Here is a 16,338-nt window from a genome sequence, read left to right as displayed (position 1 = left end):
CTGCCTGAGTCGCGCGTCCCAACGCCCATCTGGACGTGTCCTTGGAACCTGAAATTACAGATTTGTCTAGCCTCGTGTATTGATCGAACTCTGCTGTTCCAGACTGTTCCATTCTGTTACTATCAGACATAATCTATCTTTTTCTCCAATTTCTGCGAACTACATATCGACCAACACAAGAGCGAGAAAGAGACTTTCCATAGTCGGATCTACCTCTAATGCTACACGCCCATTCAATTACCAACGACGTCACAATCCCGTCCGGCAGTTCGCTCAACACTTTACATACTGATGTACTTCTCCACAGACGCACCCGGTATCAAAAAGCGCTAGCGCCAAGTCTGGATATCTTCAGGTGGGCGTTTCACAAGAAACTGATCAGCGTGCTCCAACGTTCGTCATCACCTGTGGATGCTTTGTTTGAACAATAGTGTTGCAAATCACTTCCTAACTCGCTAAACCCTCCGCACCGCTTAAAGATCAGAGAAACATACCCACAGCAAGCAACTTGCAGTGTTGTGGTGTGGATGAAAAAAATACCAGATTTACGGAAACTATCGACCTCTAGCCACAATATCTTGACCATCTAGGCTCTTTGGAAACCATCGTCAGTAAAGAAACCGAGATGGATGAGATCATGCAGTGGAGCCGTACCTACATGTCTCCATGTCCCATGGTAGGCGCCGTCGAGTTGCAGCCGTGCGGTGCCATACCTTTCGGACAAGAAGCTGGCCTCCATAATCTCGCCCATGACAGCTCGGGACTCACTTGAGCGGGCCGTTCTTTGACACTTCCGTCAACCATGCCTCTTCAACCCCGAATCGGTAGGATGTACAAGACTACGTACAATCTTGGGACGCTACCCTGCCGCCAATCCGCCTTGCACCTGCAACCCCAACAGTAGCGCGGCAGGCCCATCGGTTAGAGCAGACTGGAGCTTCTTGAACCTTCTTCTTTTAGTGTCTTGACTAGGTAGTCACCAGAAGACCCTGACGTTATTAGCCCCGAGATCCGGAAAACTGACCAAGACTGTCTTCAGGCCAAGTATATATGTGGATTCCCTTGACGTCTCGCTTTGTCTCCCCCTTCTCCGTGTGCAGCCAATCTGTGGTGGTGCTCATGAGTGGAGGGTTCAAGAGCAAGGAGTTGGTTGATGAAGAAGTTTAACTGAACCAAAAACCCAGGAAACCATCTTGAAATACCTGACCAAAGACCAGGCCACCAATGCACCTTCCACACGCCCATTCAACTCAAATCCGGGGAAGGACTCCACGGAAGCCTCGTTTTAACACTACACTGCCATCGGGAAGATGACGACGAGGATCATGGAGAATGAACCCTTGTTGCGATGCCCGACCGACCGGCCGGCGGACCGATACTCCACATGCAAGCCAGATCGCAACCACGACCTTGAGTCTTGCCGGTCACACTGCGGTGTCCATTCTGATTTGCTAACCGCTCTGATACCCTTGTACTCGGTCTGCCATACTGGTATTGGAGAGCCAATAGGCATCTTCCTCCATCGCCACATCGCTGAAGTGTTGCCGCAAACCCGATCCTTGAACGTCCAAGAACGTCTTCTCCGGACTATCGACAGCTCCGACGCCCGTATTAGGAAGCAACATCTCACCCCGCCTCTGTATGAGCTTGTAAGTGACCGCCTTACCACTAGCTCAAGAGAAATCATCAGCCCGAGCACAGAATTCCGATAAACACCTTGCTGGGCATGATCTAATCGCAAGCGCGCGGCCATGTTTCTTCAGTCTCAGGTAGTTTTCTCTTGTCCATCACGATGCTAAGTTCAAGGGGACATAGCGCTTCCTCTGGATAGTAATACGCACCTTAAGCGGACATCTCATTGATCATCCGAAAGTTTGGTGGCATATGATCTAGCTTCGGGCATTTCTTGCTGTTGATACTGAATCCTGCCGAGAAATGCGCATACCCTACCTACAGCTCAGACGATTTAACGCAATTCCTTTAATGTTTCACAAGCAAACAATATAATACAACGAACTTGGTGTGTTTGGCTAACTAACAGTAGGTATTGATCGAAGGAATCGGGCTCGAACGGATCCAACTTAATCCGCCTTCAGGGTCCTCAGCACGTATAGCTGAAAGTTCATCATGATAGTTTTGAGCTTTCTCGGTAACTACCGAAGTACAGTCTTCGCGTACTCTATATCACTGCTAGCTGGGTTGCCGTGACGGGAAAACAACCTTGATACCTAGTATTGCACTCAGCCTTTCCCCGTCTGGTCCAGGCCGAGTCCACGACTAAACTGATGGTGAGCTATACCTGTGGTACGGATAAGTAGCCTGACAACCAGAGTTACAACATGCAAGATCGCATCGATATGTCGCATTAACCCCTGCGGCGATATATTGCCTTATGCACCCCGCCATTTGTCCCCGGAAAAGGGGCCGTTTTTCCACCACCATGGAGCGCGCATCAGAAGCAGTCAACACTCTGCTAAACTCGTGTCAGCTTTCATTTTCAAAGCACCAGGCAAATATGTCAAACTCGAAGCATTCAAAGGCCATTGACATCTTCTTTTCGACATCAAGAAAGGTAGCCCGCATAAATGCACATCGGACTTGACATACCGGCATTGGCTTGACAACATCATGAGGTCCTTATACAACATGGCTGTGATGACAATTATATTGCTTCTTCCCCTCCGTCTGTACCTGTGGAATCGCACCTGGCCTTTCTGGACACGACGTTAGTACCAAAAAATTTTCATGGGAGACCGTACACTGTACAGATCATAGAGGTCCGCCGGCTCCTTATCGTGTTACCGTTATCCATCTAGTATCCGCTGTGGCTACTTTCCTTTGCTTCGTTTTGCCTGGACTGATCATGGTCCTGCTGGAATATACTCATCGCGCCCAGAGTCTGCTGTGCAAGCGTTAGGCTGTCAGGCCTAGTGGAAGTTGGAAAAACCCGGTCACAGACCGCTATACTCAGATTGACTTCGGGTCTCTGGCAGCCATCTATCTTGAACGCCACATTCCCTGGTGCTAGTAACTGAAAGCAACTCACATGATCAACCGTTGAGTTTTCCATTTGTTCTTGAACATAACAGCCACAGAGCGTTCAACAACATTGTCGTCCAATCGGTAGAATGAAGTGTCCCAGTCTGCATGTCAAAAACCACGTGTCGGCAAATATCGCAATGGTCGGGCGGGATGTGTTAGCAGTTTGCAGTCTGCCTAACCTCCTCACATCCTCCTCTCTCGGATATTTCTAGAGGTACCTACCTCCATGCCACTTTAGTATTGCGGAGGAAGGAAGCACGACAGAACCGTTCGAAGTTCAGATCTGGGCGTACCAAGTTTTACTAAATGCCTGTTGCGGGGAAGAAGCATATCATGATCCGCAAACATTGGGAGGAAGAAAGAAATACCACATACAGAGTCGGATCAACAAACATCAGATATTGGATACTTACTCACTCGACTATAGGAGCAAGACGACCAGACAGCGATATAACATATTCGATGATAGGTGACCATTGGAGAGATTAGCCGTGGATAGTTGCTGGCTGAATAATATGACGCTACCTTCTACGAGGCCACACGCTATTAATGATGATCAGTTTTTACTTTCACGGTCTGGTGATGGATCTGTGGTAGATTGATGGGCTTCATTGTTCGCAAACCACCATTCCCCATGTTGGAAAGCTTCCCATGAAAATCTACTGGGGAAGAGAACTGTCTATCTCACAGATGAGAAGCTGTAATTACCAGATATCATCACTCACTGACGTGCACTTCTAAGCAGTCCATTGGAATAAGTCTTCACAATGAGACAAGCGTTTCTCAATCTTCACAGATTTCAACTCGGCAATTCACACACAAACTCGAGTCCCTCCACAAAACAACCACTCATCGCCAGTCAGTTAAGTCAACGGCGTCCATTACCACCAGTGATGCATACATACCTAGAGGTAGTGTGGAGATGCAGTGGTCTCGTAGTCACCGAGTATGAAATCCTCTCCCAGAGTCCGGCACTTACCGTGACAACCCCTGTTCTTCCACAAATCACTAATGACCGTATCCTACCCTCTATCTTACTGTAGACTCGCATCCTTCGCTGTCAAACTATCCGGATGTTCAGTGGGCAGTGATACCCAAGTTCTGCTCGAGCTACCGTGACAGATGATGGGCAGTCACTTAGAGTGCCTACCTCTAGATAGCCGCAATGACGCCCCAACTTCGAGGTCTTCTTCGCTTTCTGTGTCACCTTCATCAAAAATGTCTGGGATTTTTTTCCGGCAATATCGGAAGGATTGAGCCAGAATCATGTTTTTTTTCCAAGCTGCAGACCTTGGGTACAAGGTATGATTTGCTTTTGTGCGCCACAAAGGTACGAGGTTTTCCTTTAGAGCTAGTCAATCTTGAACCTTAAGAGAAAGGGTTTGGAGATAATCTTCACACACTTGATAGTTGCTGGCTAGAACTTGGGCAATCTTGGAGTGTCGTTGGCAATGCCCGGAGGGTATCAGGCTTGTTGCGGCAACTGCGGCTTTGCATGTATGCTATAAGCACAGATTCAGAGGGATTCATACATCGATTATTAAGAAGCGCCAGTGGTTTAGTGGTAAAATCCATCGTTGCCATCGATGGGCCCCGCGTTCGATTCGCGGCTGGCGCAATCTTTTTTCCTTTTTTTGTTCCTTTCCTCTACCACTATAGTTTTCACCTCTTTTTTTTTTTCTTTTTTCTGTTTCCCGTCCTCGTATGCCTTTGATTTCTCTTATTTTGTTCCATAGGCGCTCTTTGCTCGTTCCCTAAGTCCTGTCCGAATACTTTTTTTTTTTTTTTCCTAATGTGTGGTATTGAGTTGCATAAGCTGGACCAAGAGGTGCTCGCTCTGCAGTGATGCGCATTTGACCTTCACTGCTACGGGAACATAACGACGATCAGGCTTGTTCAACCATGTAGAGCAAACGACGCGTAATCAGCCCTCTCCTTGAAGCGCTCGTGGTCCCTTCCTTGATCCTTGATACTCGAGTCACTCTCACAGAATTTTAAGCGTTCTCCCCTTCTTAAAGTTCCGCAGCGCCTCTTTACGCATGCGCCAACGGGGCAGCTGCGACACAATCTAGAAGTACCAATAACTTCACATTTCATCAGATACTGTTGTTGACTCTCAACGCCGACATTGGCAGAAGGGGTTTTCATAAGGTAGTCGAGACAAGCTCAAAGTCTTGCACGAATTTGCTATATTGGCCTTTCAGTCAGAGGTGAAACTGAATTCGTTGAGTGTCTGCAGCGGGGAGCGGTAAGCTGGCCGCTCGGTTTTCGGAGGACTCGTCATAGAAGAGGTATCCAAGTCACTTGTCTCTGCCTGTCAGGTCGTCCCGAAAATGGGGGCGGGTTCTAACAGCTCTCAGTATTTGGTACTTGGGAAGCAGAATTCAACGACGCTGTCACGGCTGCGTTTGGCTCCAGCAAAGTAGAGAATGATCTATATGGTCTCCTACATGCCTACTGATCAATCGCCACCGACTGAGATGATCTCTCGATAACATCTGTCGACAAGCTGTGAATTCATTTCCTGCTCAAAGACCATCCCGTGAAGATCCTCACGGCAAAGTTCATTGCAAACCTGAGCGATTCGCACAGATGGAGATGGTAGGGGATGGGTAGTGAAATCAATGAGCCCATGCAGACAAACAAACAAACAAATCAACAACGAGCAATGACTGCTGAGAGCAACCACACCAGGAAGGCTTTGAGGTTTCATTATCCCGAAAGACAGAAAAAGAAGGAAAAAAAAAACCCAAAAAAAAAAAAAATTAAAAAAAGAAGAGGAGGAAAATTGCATCGAGTTTGCTAGCATGAGAACAGTTACCGACTCCCGTACTCTCCGTTTGCGGTGGCGCCGATACCGACCAGCCAGTAACATCAAACCCTTCATGTCCGTTTTATCATCGGCAGCAGACTTTTCGACTCACGGGAGGGAGAGGCCTACTACGCGTGCGGGATGATGATCAAATATTTGTTTGTTCCAAGCCTCTTAGTGCCGTACCGTCAACATCAGCAACCCGATGGAGATGCCTACAGACCTGAATCGGGTATTGTCGACACCAGGCAAGAGGAAGGCTACTTTGGGCCTCAAATGACCTGTTTGTTGCAAACAACGACCATGTTGGAAAGGCAAAAGTTAGCTGACTACCTCCGGCGAGAAGGTTGGAGGCGATTCGCGTAAAGAGAATTGGATGATAAGTAACGAGGGGGACCCGCGTCCTCTGCTCCTTAGGGTCTACTCTGTAGCTCATACTCTCCAGCTGTTGAAGAAAAAATTCTTCGTCATTCTCAATTTCATCTGGAGGAACTCGGATGGACATTTTTGATAAACTTGCACTTCAAAGACCAAAAGTTCCGCAGCCAGAACCACCATCACCATCACCACCACCATCACCATCACCATCACCATCGTCCTTATCTCCCCAATCACGATCTCCACCATTACTACCTGCGCGAGCAGTACCATCACGATCACCACCTACTCTGACACTACCTACGCAAGAAAGCTTCATTCGACAACGACCGCTTACTCAAACACCAACTACTCAAGTGCTACCATCACAAGCATTACCACCACTAGCACCGGCACAATCTCCTCCCATTCCTCTCAAGATGAGTACCCCGTATAACAAAACCAAAGACCTCCAAGGTCTCGACAGTCTAGGCAACCACATCTACCTCGAGAAGCAAGATCGTCTTCGAGACATTGGCATCGACATCCAGACATCTCAGGTGACTATTCAAATTTCCCTTCAATCGCTACGCTATCATCATGCCTCTATCAACTCCATAACTGAGCCTGCATCACCTCAATTAAAGCTAACCCCAGCCCCCCTTTTAGATCGTCGTGGTAGGCGGCCAATCCTCCGGCAAGAGTTCGCTCCTCGAACTTTTGACAGGCTTCGCCTTTCCCCGAGGCCAGGGCCTCTGCACCCGGTATGCCACGCAGATTACGCTGCGGCGGGCCTCGGTCGTGAGCATTGTTGTCTCCATTACGCCGAGAAACGATTGTGATGAGGAGCTGAAGGCGGAGCTGAGGGAGTTTAGGAGAGAGTTGGAGGAGTTTGATCCGAAGGAGTTGGGGATGATTATTGAGGATGTGAGTATTCGTCGCTTATTCTATTTCCCCCTCTCAGCGTGACTTGGTCTTGAGCACCTAGCCTTCCTGAGGACATGACCTCTTGATATCTGGATATTGTTGTTGTGTCAGGAACTCCGGGGTACTGATTGCTGACTGCTGACTGCTTCTAGGCTGCTATCGTCATGGGCATTCGTGCCGGTGATAACAAGGATGATATGTCTCTGCCGATGTTCAGTGATGACATCTTGAAGGTCGAAATCTCGGGTCCTGATGTTAGTCAAACCTTCCCAGACCGTGGCGGTTGAGCCAGGTAGATTGACGAAAATGCAGCAACCTCACCTTACGGTCATCGATGTGCCTGGGTTGTTCCAGGTTACCGGCGATGCAGGTAAGTAACAGCACGGGCTTAGGGAATCGCGGCACATGGAAACATCTGCTAACATTTCGAACTAGGCGGCACCACTGAACTGGACAAAACTATGGTCGAGAGAATGGTGAAGAGATACATGCGGAATGAAAGAACGATGTATGTCCAAAGCCACCCACCTTATAGTTTTTCATTCTGACCAGAACGAAGTGTCCTAGCAGTTGTGCCTTGTCTTTCTGACCCGGCTACGGAACGCATTCTTCAAATGGCCAAGGAAGCCGACCCAGCCGGTGTCCGGACTATTGGCGTTCTTACCAAAGCTGACTTGGTCTATGAGAAAGCCGTCCTTAGCAACCTGCTTAAGCAAGTGCAAAGTGGCACCCTCAAGCTGGGCTACTTCATTGTTCGCAACAGAGGTGCCGATGAAGACGACCTCTCTATCGACCAGTGCAAGCTGAAGGAACGCGAGCTCTTCCTCAAGCCGCAGTGGAGTGAGATCAATCGTATCGGCCGCACTGGAGTTGAAGCTCTCCGGTCTGAGCTCCAGACCTTGCTCATGGACCTCGCCAAGCGAGAATTGCCAAAACAAAAGGCTGAAGTCCTGAACAGACTCACTGATTGCCTTGAGAAACAGAAGGAGATGGGGATCGCCAGACCGGATGCTGTTACACAGAGAGAATACCTCACCAAGCATGCCTCCAAATTCGAGCGCATTGCCCGAGATGCCCTAGAGGGACGATATGGAGTCAACCCGATCTTCGCTGAAGAACCCCAACTCAGGCTGATCACCAAGATCATCAGTCTGAACGAAGGTTTCTCGGACTTGATGTGGAGAAAAGGTCACCTCCGCAACTTTGAGGGTAGTACTGCGAAGGAAAAGACGAAGAGGTATGACGCCGACGACTCCGAACCGTTGGAGTACGAGGAGCTGGCAAACGAAGCCCACTCCGCCGCTCTTTCGTACCCAGAGCTCAGAAATGTCTTCCCCAATGACAACTTTGAATGTGAACCCCCTTCGAATGATCCGATCATGGAACACATCGGCCATTGTTACCGGGAGAGTAGAGGCCCGGAGCTCGGAACGGTATGTCTCTCCAGGGCTGCTTGCTTCCGTATTTCCTCGTCCAAAGTTAGTCCGTACTGACCTATTTACTCTTTGTCTAGTTTGGCGGCTCGATGCTCCCCATCACCTTCCGCGAACAAGCTCGAAAGTGGGCTCCTATTGCTAATGCTCATGTTCGAACCGTAATTCTCACGGTTCATTGCTTCATCAAGCAACTACTATCCACCGTGTTTGTCGATGAGCGCATGCGGGATGAGCTCTGGGAATCAGTGCTTCACGATGCCCTCATTGTCGCCTACGCTCGCGCCCTTCGAAAGGCTGATTATCTTATCGGCATCGAGCTCCGGAGTTGTCCATCAACATACAACCATTATTTCGCCGACAACTTGCAGAAATCTCGAACGGAAAGGATGGAGGCGCAAGTCGCTGTCTTGGAGAAGGAGAGCCAGAGTCGGGTCGAACAAGGGAGTAGCGCGGCGGTAGACACCAGGGCCGAGCTAAAGAAGATGGTCAGAGAAAAGAGCAACGCAGAGCAGGTCAAGGAGGATATTCACGATACGCTCAAGAGCTACTACAAGGTGGCCAGAAAGCGGTTCGTCGATGTCATGTGCCAGCAGGCAATTGATGACCACTTGCTGAACGGGGATGACAGTCCCTTGAGAATTCTAACGTCGGATATGGTGGCCAAGATGAGCGACTCGCAGCTCGATCGGATTGCGGGAGAGGACGCCGCTACAAAGAGGGAGAGGGAGAGGCTGGACGCTGAGATTGCGGGGTTGAAGACTGCTTTGGATGTCCTGCGAGCCTGAGGAGGGAAGGTTGTGACTTGAGAACAAGGGAAGGAACTATCTATGTTTGCACAAACCCCGCGTACCTCGATGAGAAGATATAGTAACTGTGGGATCGGTAGTCTGGGATACAAGTATAATTTACCATAGAACATGTAAACAGGCATTGTCTGAATCAAACTTGTTATGTGATAGTTGCATCACTTTTCAATGTCTTGTTTTTCTTTCGTCAGGATGTAGATGGCATTGTTGCTGCGGATATCTTGCGGTATCCTTATAGGTAAAATGACTTGGTATTTCTAATAACAATTAGTGGTGGTCCGGTGGCGAAATGGTATCGTGTGGTCCTCCTAATGCGGGAGGATAAGACTGAGGTTGTGGGTTCGAGTCCCATCCGGATCGTCCAATTTTTACTCTTTTTTCTTCCCCTACAATCTGAGCGGACTTAGTTTTGAGTTTTTCCTGTTTTTTTTTATATTTTTATTCTTCGGAAAGTTGGTAGAGCGTGACTTTGAATGCCACTTAGTTACAAACGTGTGCGTGGTGCAAGCACGGTTTTTGTTGCATCTTGCGCGTCCTGTTGAGTCACGGTTTGATGGACGCATGCGGAAATTCCTCAATTCTGTGTCGAGGAACTTCAAACTCAGCCTAAACTTCAATAAAGCGCAACCTCTTGTGAAACATTTCTTCCTGTTTTGCTCCGCCGCGGAAGTGATTGCCGAAACATTCGCTTGGATATCATCAACCAAAATATATCTTTCCGACTGTTACCGAGACTGAATTAACTCGATCCAGTTCACACCTCACCTCACATCTCATTCTCAACTATGGCGTTCACGATGCACTCCCACTCCGGGCAGTTCTGCCCCGGACACGCCAAAGACCAACTCGAGGAAGTCATCAGACACGCCATCAGCGTCGGCTACAGAACCATCGGTCTGACAGAGCACATGCCCCGTACCCAGCTCTCGGATCTCTACCCGGAAGAGGTACAGCCAGCCGCACGTGCACACGCATATACCCAATCCCACTCAACTCATCATAACTAACGAAACTACCTCACAAAACTCCAGCTCGACCCAGACCAAGGGCAAACAACTCTCGCCCAGCTCGTCCCCCGCCACGCTTCTTACCTCGCCGAAGCCCAGCGTCTCCAAGCCAAATATGCCTCGCAGATCCACATCCTCATCGGCTTCGAAGGCGAATGGATTCGCGGGGCTGAGTACGGTCCCCTGATCACCTCCCTTTTATCTTCCGCCCCATGCGTCGACTACTTTATCGGATCCATCCACCACACGGCCGGGATTCCGATCGATTTTGACAAAGCCATGTTTCTGCAGGCGCAGGACGCGTGTGGGGGTTCAGAGGAGAAGCTGTGGGAGAGGTACTACGATGAGCAGTTTGAGATGTTGAACGCGACGAGACCGAAGGTGGTGGGACACTTTGATCTGATCAGGTTGTTGTCGGAGGAGCCGGATAAGAGAGTGAAGGGGTGGAGGGATGGGGTTTGGGAGAGGATGAAGAGGAACTTGGAGGTGTGTAAGGCGTCGGGGGCTTGGTTGGAGGTTAATACTAGTGCTTTGAGGAAGGGGCTGGAGGAGCCGTATCCGGGGAGGGAGGTTGCTGAGGTGAGCTTGCATTTTTCTTATTTTCTTCGCTTTCTCCCGCTCTCTTACTCTGAATGGTGGTGGGTGCTAACGAACGACTTGGTGGGTTAACAGGAATGGATCAAGATGGGGGGCAAGTTTACGTTTTCGGATGATAGCCATGGGATTGCACAGGTTGCTACGAACTACACAAGGGGCCTGGATTACTTGGAGAGTTTGGGAGTTACTGAACTCTGGACGCTGGAAAGGGTTCCTCATCCCGGAACGGCAGGGGATATCAAGTCGGAGTTGAGGGACAAGGCCGTGACCATTGCCGAATTCCGCCAGAGCTTGCGGCTGGAGCAGTAGACGTACTTAGGTTGACAATTGCGATTGTTCAGTGTGGCAGAAAATGTTGGTCACTTCGTATAAGCCAACAAGCCCGTGCCAAGGCCGGAAGTCGTAGCCCTGTATGCCTCGTGTTCGCCTCTGTGTCGACAGTAAAAGAGAGTCATTCGTTTGCCGAACGGTCTCGTCTCAATTCTTCGTTCTTATCAATTCGGCCTCGTTTGTTTTTGGATGGACATGCTATGTCAAATGAAGGTTTCTGATGCAGGTTGAGGCAGCCAATTCGGGACCTCCCGCCCCAGATCTTGCCAACGCGCATGGTCGTCCTCTCTGCCTCTCTACGTGGTCTGCGGTGTACCTAGCTCCGAGCGAATGAGATACGCGGGAACATCGTGGCTTGCTGTTAAAAGTGAGAGACATTCGTTGGTCCAGGCGTGATCTCCCAAACTTGTTTCGAGTGCACTTTGAACACGAACGACATGGTACCTGACAACAATGGACCAACGTCGATCGTGCAGCCGAGGAATGCTGACTATTCAATATCACTTCGATGCAAGGGAATTGAACCCAATTTCTATACACTGTAGTCAGTAACTTTGAAGCAAAGAGTAGCCCGCGGCCGTTGGGGGAACGATGCTATTTGTTGCTGATGTTCAATTTGTTCGAGAGAAGAGGGGAGGGGCATGTGACGAAGTTAACGTTATCTACGCCAGGGAGTGAAGGAAACGTCAAGACGGGGGAGTGGGTACGGCGGGATGATCATCGCATCCATTGTCCGCAACCGTCCGTCAGGCTGTGTACTGCGTAAGTATGGTCCCTTCCGAATAGTAAACAACCTCTTCCTGGGTTTCCAGCTGTTTTGAGGCGGCTCGGAATTGAGGCAAGCTCAGTCAAGATGAGAACTGCTTTGGCTGGTATACGAAAGACGATCAGCGTAGGTGAATCGCATTCTCAGTGTTTGGAACTCACCATCGTCCCGTCTGCTGGGTGAAGCGGGCATGATTTTTAAATCCAGCCGTGCATAAGAACACAGTCCAATCCTGTTAGCGGGGAACTCCTCCCGGCCTTGAACAGGGGAGAAATGTGGCGTTCTAGAGGATCATGTAATCGGTACCAATCCACAAAAAACCAGGGTAGAGAGAGCTTCAGTACACAGCAGCCTGAACCTTCTCAGTCTTTCAAATACAATATCCAAACGGGAAATAGTTCCAGCGATTTTCCAGGACTTGCATCGCCAAAGTTCACCGAACCAAACTTCGGAAAACTATCTACCTACGATAGTATTAAAGTATCAGGCTTGGGGTGTACATATCTAACCACCTAACATACACACTGTGCGGCTCCTTGTCGAGCACGCACAGACCAAGGTGGGCCCAGGGCACTGCAATTCAAAGCCTAGTTGCCCCATCCTTTCACCCTCCCCTCTTCCCCGGCTTTTCCTTAATTGACACCACCTCTCAGTCGCCCATCCGCACATCCCTACCTCCTCCATACAATTCCACACACCTTTGGCTGCTACACCAACTTTCCTCAGTCACACACCCATCCGTTCGCTACACGCCCGCCCCCGGCTCCGATCTGGTTTCAATAGCCCGGCCCGTTCCCGACAGGCCAGCCTCAGCTCGACTTTCCATCCAGTTCCGGAAACCAAGGGCCAGCGTCATTTTCAAAAGCATTCAGTCGTCAGTCCTTTGACCATGTCCTCCGGGAGCGGGCATCCCGGTCTGGGCTTTGGCGGCATTGGCGGCCAGCTCCGTCGACAGTACCAACCGCACAACGTCAACCCGGCATCCTCCAACAAGCCGTCGCCATCGCTATCGCAACAACACGCGTCGCCATACCAGTCCCAGGCCTACGCGTCCCAACACACGCAACATGCTCAGCAGACACCGCAGAGCCAGTACTCGCACCACCTCTACACGACTACGACTCCCCCGATTCCCAGCGTATCGACCGTTCAAAATGCCGCACGACAACCCCAGACACAGATGCCGCCAGCGATGCCGCGCCAACGAGCCCCTGCTCCTCGACAAATGCAGCAACAAGCCAGCACCCTGCCGAGCTATCTTCAACAATCGTTGAACCAACAGCCCATACCTCAACAGCCCTTGACTGCCCAGCAGCTAAGCCAGCAGCCCATGAGCCAGTCGCTCGGTCAGCAATCCCTCGGCCAGCAGTCTCTGACGCCATCGCCCATGAGCCAAGCGCCGTTGAGCCAGGCCCTTACACAGCAGTCTCTTGCCCAGCAATCTCTCGCTCAACAGTCGCTTAACCAGCAGTCGCTCAACCAGTCCGTTCAGAATGACAACTCCATCTTGTCCCAGCAGTCAACACCACACCCGCCATCGCAGACAACGTTGCCTCCAGTTCAGCCGCAGATTTCCCAGGCGCAGCAGGCACAAAAGGTGCAACAAGTGCAGCATGTACAACAGCAACCAACCCCTCCTCACCCGGAGCCCGCGGATGCTGCTCAGGATACCAGTCATGATGACGACATGGAGATTGGTGGACACCAGGGCGAGTCCGGAGATGATGATGCGAGCAGCTCGAGGATGAACGACGGAACGCCTTTTGTTCCACGACAACCACGTGGTTTGATGATGTCAGCACCTCCGCAGGGCGGAAGCTTTGAAACCCTGGACGCCATCCATAAGCATGTATTGGAATACTGCACTTCGGTAGGCTATGCCGTGGTCATTGGCCGATCGAAAAAGACGGTTCCGGGTCTCAAGAAGGTCTTGTTTGTGTGTGACCGTGCCGGGAAGCCGCCTAAGCGGGTGAGTCCCGAGATGCGGAAGCGCAAGACGACGTCCCGCAAGTGCGACTGCCCATTCGGCTTCTTTGCCATTGAGCAACGCACGCAGTGGACTATCAGATACCGCCCCGATGCCATCCACCTTCAGCACAACCACGGCCCCAGCGAAAGTCCTTTGTTACACCCCGCTGCGCGGAAGCTGGACAGTAAGATGGTTGCTGCAGTTAAGCAGCTGAAGGAAAATGGTATGTCATGTCTCGTTCGCATCTGCCGATTAAGTTCTCGTTAGCTGACGATTTTACAGGTGTCGGTGTTACCGAGACGCTCGAGATCCTCCAGCAAGATCACCCCCATGTTCCTCTTCTTCCGCGCGATATCTATAACGCCCGTGCAGCCATCAATCGTAACCCGCAGAAGGTGGCAACTGGCTTGGCCGAGAACCGGCCCGCGATTTACAGCAAGCCACAACCGTCAGCCGAGGAGCGCATCCGTGCGGATCTGCGCCGGGAGATTGCCAAGGCAAGAGAGGAGCTCGAGAAGGTCAAGGCAGAAAGTCAAAAAGAAATTGACGAACTTAAGGCGACACTCAACGAAAAGAACAAGATTATTGAAAAGTTTGAACAGTTCATTGACATCTGCAACCAACGGGTTATTGTCAGGCTGAACGATACCGGCTCGTCAAGCGCTGGGGCAGCGAGCGGAAGCTCTTGAGTATTAAGAAAGGATGACAGAGGGACACGGGGAAAAGAGGGAAATAGAGAGACGATAGCGTACTGCAAGAGTTATGCTTGGCTCGAAAAAGTGTTTATTTTGTTACGGACAGGGATTGTTTATAGGTTAAGGCTCTCGGTGTGTTCAGGGCTCGGTTTTTGGTTTGAAGCATAGGCGTTAAGGTTCAGCTTTATTGGTTATTTTTAGTCCGAGACAAGCTTTCGGTTCGAGTATCATGATGGGATGGCCAGAAGGAAGCGCTGATGGGTGGTTTATGGGGACACTGGGAACTTGACGGCCTGATCCAGGAAATGGATGCGCTGAATTAGGTATAGACATGGTTGTTGGGCGACTGCTCGAATTGACGCTAGTGTGTTGTTGTTGTGCAGAAGCAATCCCCCATCGTTCACATGGTTGTTTTTCTTCTTTTTTTTTTCCCCATGCGGGTTGAGCACCTTTATGGCTGGTGTTTTGGGACGAGGGTCCTTGCCAGGTAGGTCTGTTAATCCCACCCCTTCATATGGAGGGCTTCTGATCTCTCTATGACTTTGTGCCTACACGCAGGAACCATGCTGCACATGTGGCTTACGTGATACAGCAGGCCTCGAGTGATGAGAGATGTACTGGAAGTTCCCGGTGTGTCCAAAACTCGACGGTAGACACGGATGGCCTGGAGTTTGGAGCTACGATATGGGCGTAGAAAACCCCGCCATGTTAGGGGTGTCTTCTAGACCTACGCCCTTGACGGACCGTTGAAGCCTGATGTTTCGTATATGACTGACCAATGAAAAGCCGCAAATGTCCAAAGTCAGGGGTTCTGACACATGGATTCGCCGCCTTCGTTTCGCGACACTGCGACAGGGCTTGGATTGGGCCACAGCACAGGGTCCCGTCGCGAGTCCCGCGCCCCGTCCCTTCCCTTCGCTCTGGGGCAGGGACCGGAACGCGGGCGGCGCCCACCACCCCCCTAGGTTGGACCACACCCAACCTTCACAGGCACCGCAGTTTACCTCCACTGTGTACACTTCCTCGGTCGCAAACAAAAGATTCACACGAACACGCATCATCCCACCGAAACACAACAACCCACAAAAAGTCTACAAGGGCAACATCAGCACAACACCAACAACGGACAAAGGGGAAGCTATCCTCAGCCCGTGGTTGTTGCTGCAAGAGTAAACACCCAACTCTTTGACTTTTCTAAGCTACTCGTCTAACGACCCTCTTTCGTCTGGACAAACAGCTGAACTTTTGCGCACACCGCCCGCCCGCCCGCCGCACATCCCCGTCCGATAGATAGAGCACATCCACATTAGAGCAGAGCAGGAAAGAAAGATACCCCACGATCCCGCATCTTCTCTTCGTCTACTAGACCGAGTACACCACCATACCATTCGGTTTTTGCTTCAGCTTTTTCGTCTTCTTCTTTTTCTGCGACTGCGCCCTCGAGAACCAGTAGAGCCCACTCCAGTCGCGCCCTTCCCTTCGATTCCATTGCTCTTGCTTGCCCGCTGTGCGCTACTAGCTCGAGTAAGGTACCTCTAGTGTCGGATACCTCCCGCTAAAGCTTCGCGTCAGTGAGTGCTACTGTATCTCGAAC

General features: G+C 50.6%; 3 protein-coding genes and 2 non-coding genes across 5 annotated transcripts; 4 read left to right on the top strand and 1 right to left on the bottom strand.

Moving 5' to 3' along the window:
• Window positions 1–1,451: 1,451 nt before the first annotated feature.
• Window positions 1,452–1,753, bottom strand: B0T23DRAFT_432620 (uncharacterized protein; the record flags this gene model as incomplete). Its single annotated transcript, XM_062840391.1, has 2 exons — window positions 1,452–1,637; window positions 1,700–1,753. The coding sequence occupies 2 exons, from the start codon at window positions 1,751–1,753 to the stop codon at window positions 1,452–1,454; spliced, it is 240 nt and encodes a 79-aa protein (XP_062688819.1).
• A 2,836-nt stretch (window positions 1,754–4,589) lies between these two features.
• B0T23DRAFT_t374 lies at window positions 4,590–4,660 on the top strand. Its single transcript has one exon. It is a non-coding gene; the product is annotated as a tRNA-Gly (tRNA).
• A 1,991-nt stretch (window positions 4,661–6,651) lies between these two features.
• B0T23DRAFT_366619 (P-loop containing nucleoside triphosphate hydrolase protein) lies at window positions 6,652–9,359 on the top strand (the record flags this gene model as incomplete). Its single annotated transcript, XM_062836400.1, has 7 exons — window positions 6,652–6,771; window positions 6,881–7,138; window positions 7,291–7,392; window positions 7,451–7,508; window positions 7,574–7,646; window positions 7,698–8,571; window positions 8,652–9,359. 7 exons carry the CDS (start codon window positions 6,652–6,654, stop codon window positions 9,357–9,359), a joined length of 2,193 nt encoding a protein of 730 aa, XP_062688818.1.
• Window positions 9,360–9,655: 296 nt separating this feature from the next.
• B0T23DRAFT_t375 lies at window positions 9,656–9,740 on the top strand. Its single transcript has one exon. It is a non-coding gene; the product is annotated as a tRNA-Arg (tRNA).
• On the top strand, window positions 9,678–11,503 carry B0T23DRAFT_389445 (Polymerase/histidinol phosphatase-like protein). Its single transcript, XM_062837809.1, has 3 exons — window positions 9,678–10,327; window positions 10,412–10,966; window positions 11,060–11,503. Exons 1-3 carry the CDS (start codon window positions 10,166–10,168, stop codon window positions 11,291–11,293), a joined length of 951 nt encoding a protein of 316 aa, XP_062688817.1. The 5' UTR covers window positions 9,678–10,165; the 3' UTR covers window positions 11,294–11,503.
• The last annotated feature ends 4,835 nt before the right edge of the window (window positions 11,504–16,338 follow it).

This window comes from Neurospora hispaniola, assembly GCF_033458365.1.
Source record: "Neurospora hispaniola strain FGSC 10403 chromosome Unknown B0T23scaffold_9, whole genome shotgun sequence".
NCBI lineage: Eukaryota > Fungi > Ascomycota > Sordariomycetes > Sordariales > Sordariaceae > Neurospora > Neurospora hispaniola.
The sequence above is the reverse complement of the archived record's forward strand: the minus strand, read 5'-3'. Positions and strand labels throughout refer to the sequence as shown.

What these genes read in the sequence shown, in the direction of transcription:
- B0T23DRAFT_389445 (XM_062837809.1), top strand. Translation starts at nt 10,166, where the DNA reads ATGGCGTTCACGATGCACTCCCACTCCGGGCAGTTCTGCCCCGGACAC. An exon ending in CGGATCTCTACCCGGAAGAG is followed by an intron (nt 10,328 to 10,411) that starts GTACAGCCAGCC and finishes ACAAAACTCCAG; the next exon opens with CTCGACCCAGACCAAGGGCA. An exon ending in CGGGGAGGGAGGTTGCTGAG is followed by an intron (nt 10,967 to 11,059) that starts GTGAGCTTGCAT and finishes GTGGGTTAACAG; the next exon opens with GAATGGATCAAGATGGGGGG.